Here is an 11,658-nt window from a genome sequence, read left to right as displayed (position 1 = left end):
AAAAAGAAAAAATAAACAATAAGCTAAATAAAACATAAAGCATCAGTGGGGAGAAAGACATACTGTAAACCACACATTATCAGAAATAGATTAAATTAATCTTCCAGTTTTTATGTGACAAATTGAAATGTTTTGGTGTTCTGTTTTCATTTAGGCAGAATGCTAAATCCTTAAATTTTTTTTAATCATTTAAAAAGATAAAACATATTTAAATAATTATTTTTGAGAACATTTGTGATATTGCAATTCACAAAAGAATTGTATTGTTATAAATGACTATACATTCATGTCTAGGAGAGCTTTTGGATTGCAATGTTCTTTATCCAGATATTATTGTCCTGTGGTGTGACATTTGTGGAGGTTGATTAAAGAACAGGACAGGGATGGGCCAGGCTCAGGAAAACAGGAAAACTGATGAAAGGAAATAGTGTGCGTCATCCAATGCAAAGTTTCTGGTAAAAGTTATCCTTTCCCATGGCAAGAATGGAGTCTTTGCTAAAGTCCCCAATGAAACTTGTGGTTTTAGTGGGTAAGTAGGCTCTTCATGCTCTTTGAAATTAGTTAATGTGTTTTTCTAATTGTTGTCCGTCTGCTGCCAATAGCACACATGTGACTACAATCTAAAATACATAGAACCTGTTAAAATCATTGAGGAAATAGTATTCACCAAATTTCAGCAAATGTGTTTATTTGTTAAACAATTATTGTAAATAAGATGCATGTTTTAAAAGGTACACTAAATGTGCCAAATAATTATAGGGATGATATATAATATAATATTGATTGCTTGTGATCATGTGAAAAAGTGCTTATATGTATGCTTATTATCCTGGAGGATAGAGGAGTATAAATTACTACCTTAAGAAAATGGGAAGCTTATTTGGGCTTCAATCTGAAAAGATATTAAACTAACTGCATTGTTTTACAATTTTCACTTGTAAAATGTGTTTTTCCTTCTTTATGAAGAATTCTATTGGTTATCTTCTACTGAACATTTAGCCATTTTGTTTTAAGATGAAAGCTAGATCATAAAGGCAGTATTTTGAACTACAAAATGTATCCTTTTAGGTTTATAGCTGAGTAGACAGGAACAAATGACTTTAAAGATAGGTAACAACTGACAATAAGTCAGCTGGATTTGATTGGTAATTGTTATGAATTAGCTACTTTATAAGACACGTTTTATAGCAGTCATCAGATTATCAGATTCTGATCAATGCAAATTACAGTTTACTAACAAAACGCGTGGTTTCAACTCACCCAAACTAAGCTATATTAAGTAATATTCAATAAGTTGTTATAATAGTGGAAAATACCAGTAGAGACTTTGAGTAAATTGTTGATGTTTTTACATACAGTATAGCAACCCTGAAGATGTCTGTAACTTTTGCATAATAGTGAATACAAACCAATTTCTTTTTTTTTTTCGGTTTTTTGCATAACAGTTTATATATACCAACAACTTATTTTAATTTGTAAAAAAATATAATTATGATTATCAATGTACTATGTAAAATTTTCAAGCTATGTTTTCAGGTGAACTAAGTTAAATTTTATATCAAACAGCATGGCTGTCCAGTGTGCTGGACTATTGCAGATTTTCTGCCATCTGTTCCTCATGCCATCAAAATGCAACATGTGAATACATCAATGGATCAAAAGGGTGCTTCTGCAAGCCTGGATTTACTGGTGATGGAACTAAGTATTGTGAAGGTAAGGATTACATCGACAGTATGTACTGTACATATAGTAATGCACAGATTAATAGTAATTTAAACATTTTGTAATATTACTTGTTTTGTTAGATCACTGTTTATCTGATACGTGCTAAACTGTTAGGAATATTTGTTGGATAAGGAAAACAATCTTATGTCCAGCAAATATTTCATTATACAGACAAAATAAGGAAGAACTATGATTAATAACAACTGCAAGAACCTAATTATGGCTTATATCCTACAATGACACAGATGCTTAAGAATTTTATCATTAGGTGCTGCTAGATTTTTTTAGCAGTTAGCTTTTCAAATCTTAAACCTAATTTTATGTAATTTGTTTACTCAATCCATTAAGAATATATTAGACCTATTTTAGACCTAAAATACACTAGAAATGTGCTTTCATTATTTTTGGCAAAAGCATCTCAGACCTCTATACAAAATTAACATTTTACTTTCAAAGAAAACACTAGTCAAATTACAAGCCTTAATGCAAGCATGTTGAAGTAGAAAATATTTTCGATTTAGCTAAATTCAGCATTTCAGATGTTGAATAGCAAGGAATTCCAAAAATGGAGGACTTTGCAGTTGATACAGATGCAGCCACTCAGAATGCTTGAAGCAGATTTGCACCATACCGCAAAGAACAAGCCATGTTACACCACATGGTAACACCCAATACCTTTTCATATTTGTCAAATAATGTGATACAGAACTGCACTGCTTTGTAAATCAGTCAGGTGGTGCATCGCATGTCTAACGTTATTTTAGCAATAAAAATTAAATGTTTCCATTTGTACTTTCCTGAGCTAGTCATATAGTACAATAACACTAAGATATTTTTTCATTATAACACTATATGGAATAATTAACTTTTGTGTAATTATAGTAATTAGAAAACATAATTTATTTTAGGTTTTGATTTTAAAATATATTATACATAGTGGTTTTAAAACCATTGTATTTAAAATCAAGTGCATTAAAAAGAGATATAATATTTGTATACTCACAGTGTGTTAAATTTTAAAATTCAAATATAAATACAAATTAAAATTAAAAAATAAATGTAAGTCTGTTTCACAAAGCAAGATTACTCAGCTGGCTATATAAAAATAGCTTATTACTATAAGCCATTGTGAACATGTTTTTTCAGGTTTACATATTCAAAAAGCGTACATTTATATGAATGCTATTTTAGTTAAAAAGTAATTAGGAAGCAGATAATTTTATTTTAGATTTTGATTATAAAAATATATTATATTACTGTAGTGGCTTGAAAGCCATATAGCATCATACTGTATTTCAGGTCGAATAAACACAAAAAGTACATGAAAGAAAGTTCAGTAGCTGCACAAATACTAATTTCCTCAGCACAAAAGGAGCACATTTTTAATACTATGTAATATAAAGTACTGAAACTGAACATCTCCTAAAGGTGTTTCATTTCTCGGATCATTTTTGAATACTTTTAGCCCATTCTTCTTCATAGACCTGCTTAAAGTTAGTGATTTTTAAGGATAGTGAATTGGAGTCCTGCACAGAACTGTTAAATTAACAAAGTAACACATTTTAGTCAGGGTGTCCCAGAAGCAACATTCAGCATAATAAATTAAATAAGAAAACCTGTTGATACAATTGAGTAATTAGCTATTAATCTAGTAAATAGATTAATATTAACTAACCTACTACACACATGGATTAATTAAGAAAGCTTAAGTTAGCAACAGTATCTAAGGAGGGGTGGGGCTACTGGTAGGTCAATAGCTGTTTTCTCACTTTCTTGGCTTACGTTGTACTCAAATAGAGAACATGAAATACCTGTATTTCAGGTTTGATTTCTTCTCAAGTGTAGCCAACGTGAAAGTTTCATTAACCAGTTGATAGGCAGATTTACAGCATAAAGAGTTCAGCCCACAAACAGTAACTCTCCCCCTACTATGAGGAGATAACCACCAAAGCACAAGACAACCCTTCCAGTGTTACAAGTGAAAAATCAAGCAAACATAGGCGCTAAGCAAGAAAGCACTTGGTGAAGGCAAATGATTCTAAAAACATAAATATATCAACTATTAAAAATACAAAATAGACAGCAAAAAAAACATTAATAAAAATGTTAGATTATTTATGATTTACTGTAAAAGTAAGAGACAGTTGGTTAAAAGTACAACTTCATATTGGCTGGGATAGAACTCAGAACCTCTCACATATAAAGGTGAGAATTGCATCACTGAGTCACCAGTAAATAACTTGTGCACCAAAAAACAAGTTGATTAAACATGGCACTAAGATTGTTATTTTTTGTTCATGATATTTTTAAAAAAATCTTTTCATGTTTATTTCAGGTTCATTCTATAATTTAAATTGTTTAATTAGCATGAAGACTAAATATAAATCCCTTTTTCCCTCACAAAGCAAGCAAAAGCATGTATTATACTTTATTTTGTAATTCAAAAACCATTCCGATGACTTGTTTGACCCATTTTCCACTAATGTAAGGCAGAACCTGTCTCACTCTTTAGCGCTTAGTAAGTCATTTAAAAAAGTTCAGCTTTTGTTGTAAGATATTTTCAATAAAATCTAATGTACCACAGGTGCTTGCTATTGATCGTCTTTGGCCAGTGAATCACATAGCCGAATTATACATACACCATACTGCTGCTAGTTTAAGGTGTCAGTGAGTTCTAATGTGTGTTCTTAATGGCTACATCTGTAGCTCTATGTCTTGTGCTATCTGGGTAAAGTCAGCATATCTGAGTAGTTTTAGTAATATAGCAATAATATTTTTATTTTTTATTTTTGTAGATCAAGTTTACCAGATCAAAACAGAACAACCCTCCTTCAAATCCGTGTGAGCTTTTAGGTACACATGAACATAGACATTCTTGATTTTGAGGGCCCTAAGCAGTAGAGCATCTTAAAGTTAATACAAAAATTTGCGGAAGGTCAATGTCAAGTCATCATCCCTGTGTTGATGTGTTTAAAAAAGAAAGTGCAGGCCATTATCCTGGAAGTGACATTCTCAGTTGTAAACATACGATTTGTTTATACTTTGATTAAGGTAATTAAAGATAAATCTGACAGTGGCAAGAAATATTCTCAGTTTTTGGAAAAACTTAATGCCAAACTTGTATAACCTATTTTTTTATAAAAGAGGTTATGGATCTCATCTTAACTCAACATCTTTATTTTGTTTTTGAATATTTAACCTATCAAAGCCCATCATGATGTATCACCTCATTTTCAATATTGTCTTTAGGGATAATTATTTGCATGTATTTGGATATTTGCAGTACAGAACATCTGTCAGAGTTCTACATCATTTAACTTGTAACTCATAATTTATTATCAGTTAAAAAAAAATCTGCTATAATTTCTAAAATATTTCACTATTTTTCTTCAATTTTACTTCAATATTTGCCTTTAGGTAAGTGTATCATTGATTTTGTTTCACCTGTAGACTAACATAAATAAAAATATACTTCTGAGTGTCAGAATATGTTTACATTTTCAGTGGCCATAATATTCAATATTATTTTTAAATGTTAAGATTCCATCTATTCTGCTGTTCATAAATTGAACCAGATCCTGATATATCAAATGTTATAACCTGTAATTAGCTTGCAAGATTGTCACAGTTCACTCAAGTTCATTTCATGCTTGGTTCTGGCTTGTAATACAACTGGAATTGACCTCTGAGATTCATAATGGTTGCATTATTATTCCGTGGAGAACTTCAGGACATTGAAAAATGCTCCATAGGTCAGGTCAAGATATTAACCAGATATGATGATATAACTCCCCTATATAACAAGCTCACTCCACCTCTTGTATTCTGGGAGTGAAACACAAAGACTTTTATGTTTCTATGATGACAATTTTAGCAGCTTGTGACAATTGCTCAAATCAATAAAACAAAACATTTAGTAATACTTTCATTAGTGACATTATTTTGTATAATAATTACGAGGAAAAAAATAATATGAAAGCATGTTCACAAATGGTCTCCAACAAGACATAGTATTTACATGATAGTACATTTTGCATATAAGAATTGTGCATAGTTGTAGACATGCTTATCCCATTTTCAATATAATGGAATACTGAATAATGTCACTTTTTGTATTGTAAATATAAGTTGTGTAAAACAAAATTATGACTTGTAAATGTTGCATACAGTATAGTAAGCTTGTCAATTTATACATCATTTTTAATGGGAAATTTATTAATGGTAAAAATCTTACTTTTTATGCTTTATAAAAACATTTTGATGGTCACAGCAGTACTAACAGTAGTATATACAGTAGTACATCAGCAATTCCAAACCTCCTTCTTGAGGTATTGTGCATGTCATGTCTAAAATACAGCCAAATGATTACTTGTTCCATTAGTTTTTAACTCCTTTCACCACCATAAAAACAAGCCTTGCATTTTAATTTACATTTATAAGGTTCTGAAGGGGAGAATGGAGATGGTAAGGAGTCAATAAATTATTTGCTCATTGGACACAGATTTGTAGATTCTTTAGTTTGATTTTCATAAAATCTTCACAATTTTTCCCACAAATCTTAAATTAGTTTACAATTATTTTCTGTGGATTTAGACATATTCATTTTCTACTGTATTTATCTGTAACTGTATAATAATTACTACTGTAACTACTGTTTTTTTCCACTAGGGTATTTATTTTAGAAGGCTGTGATCCATTTTGCACTATCCAAAGTGCTTAAATTGCTTATTGGCTGCAATAGATTATAAACAGAGCAATGGGAAGTTATATTTTCTCTCAGGATTGTACCTGAATGCTTTATGCAAGAAAACCAGTCTGTGTTTTTAAGAACAATTGACAGATTTTTTGCTATCACATTCACAAGCCCACAGATTTCCAAAAAATATATCTATATGTATATATATTTATATATATATACCTCTGAAAAAAGGAATTGGGGAAAGATGATGTTAAAGCTAATTACTTTTTTCTTTAAAATACATTCACGTGACAAAAGTTCCTAAAAATTGAAAATATAAAAGAAAATATCTGTTTTCTTTTCTGACAATTCTTGAAATGCTATTGATATTGACAAGGATTATGCTTTCTCTATTTTCAATTAGTGTGTAATCAGAAACATCAGATTAAGAGATTACATTTCCTGTTTTTTCAGTCTTATAAGGTAAGCAGCTTGTGTGCTGAAAACTGATAAGAAAATTGATTTTATTTTGAACTGACCCTGTGAAAACATCTGACTTTTTTCCCAGTAGGGGTTAAAGACACACTGCTGTCTTTGGAAACCTTGCTATTATTTTACCTTGAACTCTTTGGCTAATCAAAATTGCAATCATGTGGAGGAAGGAAACAGTTGTTTTGTGTTATAATATGGAATCTGGATAAACTATTTGTTGTTGTCTAAAGAACCAACTATTTTAAGTTAAATATTTAAAATACAGTTTATCTGTCAGTTTCTTTAGTATACGTTTGTCTCTCTCTTTTTGTAACATTGCTTTGTACATCAATATCAAAATGTATTATGACATCTGCTCCAAGTCACATTTCCATTGATGTAATCAAAACAAGACACAGATACATTTTGTTTTAGCAAAAAGATCACATCTCAGCTGATTAGCATTGTTGGATCTTTATCTAAAATGATTCCACTGCATTCACATTATTAATGATAGCTTATGACTGTCACTACAAAATGACAACTTTAACCGGTTTGAAATAAATAGTCCATTAATATATTTCTAAGCTTTCAGAGTATCATTTTAGTTTCACAAGAATTTTAAATGCATTCATGTAGAAAATGTAAAAATGAAAGTGAATGTGACAGAAACAGTTTTCTTTATGTGTTTGTTTTTAAGTTAAGATTCTTCCTCAATTGTAAAGTCAGATTGAGTGATTTCTGATGCATTGGAAAACAAGTCAAAGTTACAATTCTGAAATTGTGCAGTATTAATGCTTACAAAGAGCGTTATTTGAGATACTGTAAATTTGTATGTAAATTTAATAGATGTTAACATGCTTAAGTGCAAATGCTAGTCTGAAAATATCATTTAGTAACAAGAGGAACCTCCATTATAAAGTTTATAATAATAATAGCTTACATTTATATAGCACTTTTCTGGACATTCCACTCACTTTACAGGTAATGGGGACTCCCCTCCACCACCACCACCAATGTGCAGCATCCACCTGGATGATGCAACGGCAGCCATAGTGTGCCAGAACGCTCACCACACATCAGCTATCCGTGGGAAGAGAGCAGAGTAATCTCTCTGCATGTAGAGTAATGAATGTAGCCAATTCATAGATGGGGATTATTAGGAGGCCATGATTGGTAAGGGCCAATGGGAAATTTGGCCACGACGCCAGGGTTACACCCCTACTCTTTTGGAGAAATGCCCTGGGATTTTTAACGACCACAGAGAGTCATGACCTCGGTTTTACGTCTCATCCGAAGGACGGCGCCTTTTTACAGTATAGTGTCCCCATCACTATACTGGGGCATTAGGACCCACATGGACCGCAGGGTGAGCGCCCCCTGCTGGCTCCACTAACACCTCTTCCAGAAGCAACCTTTTTTTTTTCCCCAGGAGGTCTCCCATCCAGGTACTGACCAGGCTCACACCTGCTTAGCTTCAGTGGGATGCCAGTTGTGAGTTGCAGGGTGATATGGCTGCTGGCTATATGCATTGATCTAATTATTTGGACATGTATTTGAGCATTTCATGCCTGTCTTGAAAACGTTCTAAATTTACTATGGTAGGTTCAGAAAACATGAAGGTCACATTAAATCACACAATAAAGATTGTTATCCCTGGCACTAAAGAACACAGATTTATGCTTATTCCTCCTTGTAGATTTGTTCTAATTCCTGCAGTCTCTTCTGTTTTTGAAGTGAACAGCCATCTTGAGTTAAAATCACAAATGTCACATTGGATTGAGGTCTGGAAATTTCAATGACCAAACAATAACTTTTATGTTGTGAGCAGTTAACTACTCTTTTGTCGATCTATATGTGTTGTGAGGCCACAGGGAAGGCTATCACTTATTAAAAGGCATGATCCAGGCCGGTCTAGAGTGACCGGAAAACAAGAGTAGTGTTGTCATGTGCTACCTCATCAGGTTAAACCTTGCTGTCTTCTCACACACATGCGTCGATGGTTCTCTTGCACTGTTGCATGACTCACACTAGACACCCAAGGAGCTGTAACCCTCTCACGCCCTCCCTAGGTTGGCACTACACCCTTGGATTCAGACCAGAGGCCAATAGCCAATCTCTTTTTGCCACATGATTACCAGTGTGAGAGCCCCTCTTCTACATCCTGCACACCTTATGTTCACAAATTAACAATTACTCAATTTAAAACACACTTTCTCAGCCAACATCTCAGACAGCCCCATTCTCTTTCACTCTCATAACAGGATGTTTATTTACATGTTCTGGAACATTTAAAGAGACAGCTCCAGGTCCTCTGGGTTTCTTGGTCTTACTCATTGCCTCTTCCAGGATTTCTGTTGATCTTATTTAATGGGGAATGTGAATAAATCTGGAGGGCACTGTATATTTGTATATTTCATATTTGTAACATTTGTCTCTATTTTTTATATGGGTATAAACCTGAAATTACACTGCTTCCTGCTTTTCAACAGACACATTAATCAAAAATGTAAAACAAAAGAAGAAAAGGTCAAAATATTTAAATTATTCAGTAGTAATTCCAATTACTGTAGTAATTTTGTATCCTTGTATAGTATTGGCTTATAGAGGAGATTGATTTGTGTTGTGAAAGACACATCAATTACTAGGCAGAATCATTATTTGGTATTTACTGGTTATATTTATAAATATATTTAAAGTAAGAAGTTATTTTGTACATTTCTAACATTTTAACAAGTAAACACTGCTTTCCATTCTGCTGTATACAGTAAGTACAAGGGTTTAGATTCTAACATAAAAAAATTAATAGGGACAGATTGTTACTGAATGGACTTACAGACCAGTCACAAATACATCAAGAAAGAACACCTTTATTTTAGCTTTTAATAGTATTTACTTTGTGTTATAGGATACAAAAAAATATAGTCAAACTTCATTAGTAATGTGAGTAATGTGAGGGACATACACTGTAGCTGGATCAGATGGAAACTTTCAAAATGAGTATTTCGCTGACATAACATGGACCAAATTAGTGCACTGTTTTATGTGTCAACAATTAATATGAAATTCAGTTATTTAACTGATAACAATCTAGTGTTCTTGTGAAAACATGGAATGTGAGAAAGTAATAAAAAATTAAAAACAAACAGAAAGTGGAATTTGAATCTAGGGAATGTATGCTTAAAATCCACAATACACTAGTACTCATCTAGAATATATTTTTCAGTTGTGGACACTATACCACATAATTTATATTCTAGACTTAGAATGAGTTCAGAGAAGAGCACAAAATAATTCCTAGTTTTAGGGGACTGTTGTATACAGTATGAACAAGTTGAAGGACATGCAGTAAATCACCTTAGTCTAAAACCTGTGACATTTGATATAAGTATACAAACACCTAAGGGGTTCCTAGACAGGCTGAACTGTTCCCATACTCAGTAATAAAATGTGATAAAACAAGGACACAGGGTCTCAATTGGAAACTTAACAGGAATTAATTTATGAGTGATTTTCTGAAACAGTTCTTCTAGCCCAAACTCTGGGTACTTTTAAGAAACAGCTGGACAGAATTCTAAATGAACTGAACTAGACTTCCAAATGAGGGCCCCTTGAATGGATGAATGACCCCCTTTAATTTGCAGATTGTTCTTATGTTCGAATTTTCAAATGCTTAAGAAAGTCAGGCATTCATGGTAGGACACTTTAAAACACAATATACTCTAGCTAGGAATAGACCTGTTTATTTTTATTTATTAGTTTTATTTTACTACTAGACAGAGTGAAAGTACAAATCAGATTGAACACTAAAGTTTTTCAGTAAAGCTTTGCATACTGCAGGGAATCCTAGACTATACAGAGAAGGGAAACTGGCACATGGAATGTAATAATTAAAATGCACTTCTGAAGTTATCATGGCACATATTGATGTATACTGTAGGTCTTGAAAAGTTTGGGGTTTTCACAGCTGTAGTATAAAAAAATTATATTCACCATATGGAATTAATCCTCTGTAAAATCTTCAGTATAAACAGATAATATGACCTGGCAGCCATTGTAGTTGAGGAAGCTTCGCATTTAAAACAAATACAGGAAAAAAAGCAGCCAGTTGGCTTTTGAGTTGATATATTCACTGCCTGTTTATCTCATGAAAAGTTCCCCTTACGGCCAAATCAAGAATCATCTGGCACAAAGAAATCAGTCTAATGTTCTTTTTTGTCACCTGGATGCATTTCTGACATTCATTTTAAATGTTCCAATACCTTCCTGTGTTTTATGAAGTTCGGAAAGAAAACAGGCATTTAACCTCTTTCTGCTGATTTCTGTGACTTACAGTGTTATCCTTTAGTGCATATCACAATTCTGAATTGTAACCCTTAAGTGTCACTGTAAGCAAAAGCAACAGTGATTTAAATAATCATTTAATGATCATTATTCATACTAGTATGAACATATTAGTAATAATATGTTCATTGCTCAGTAGAAAATAAGTCTATTTATATTCTGCCTTTGTACGGTAGGTGTTGATTCATATTCAGGTAATTTTAAAAAATTGTCTTTGTAAGCACAATTAATTCCAACTCTTACATTTTATTTTTAAAAGCTTTGAATTCTAACATAGGCTGTCAGTGCTGTTGCACTGAAGATTATGCTTTGATTAGTTGTTACTGCTGGCTTCTGAAAGTTTATTCTTAATTTCATTTAAGAATACATGAGTGATTAAACTGCATCATTACCTAATCTGCATGTAAACTCAAAGATATCCCCATTGCATGTTATTTTAT

General features: G+C 32.3%; 1 protein-coding gene across 1 annotated transcript in view; it reads left to right on the top strand.

Moving 5' to 3' along the window:
• The first annotated feature begins 444 nt into the window (after nucleotides 1-444).
• Nucleotides 445-11,658, top strand: part of adgrl4 (adhesion G protein-coupled receptor L4) — a 46,673-nt gene continuing 35,459 nt past the window's right edge. The window contains exons 1-2 of the mRNA XM_069194274.1: nucleotides 445-529; nucleotides 1,567-1,713. Coding sequence (XP_069050375.1) covers nucleotides 475-529; nucleotides 1,567-1,713 — 202 coding nt within the window. The 5' untranslated portion in view covers nucleotides 445-474. The remainder of the gene's footprint in view (nucleotides 530-1,566; nucleotides 1,714-11,658) is intronic.

Source organism: Lepisosteus oculatus, chromosome 9 (assembly GCF_040954835.1).
Source record: "Lepisosteus oculatus isolate fLepOcu1 chromosome 9, fLepOcu1.hap2, whole genome shotgun sequence".
Classification (NCBI taxonomy): Eukaryota; Metazoa; Chordata; class Actinopteri; order Semionotiformes; family Lepisosteidae; genus Lepisosteus; species Lepisosteus oculatus.
This window is presented reverse-complemented; position numbering and strand designations above follow the sequence as displayed.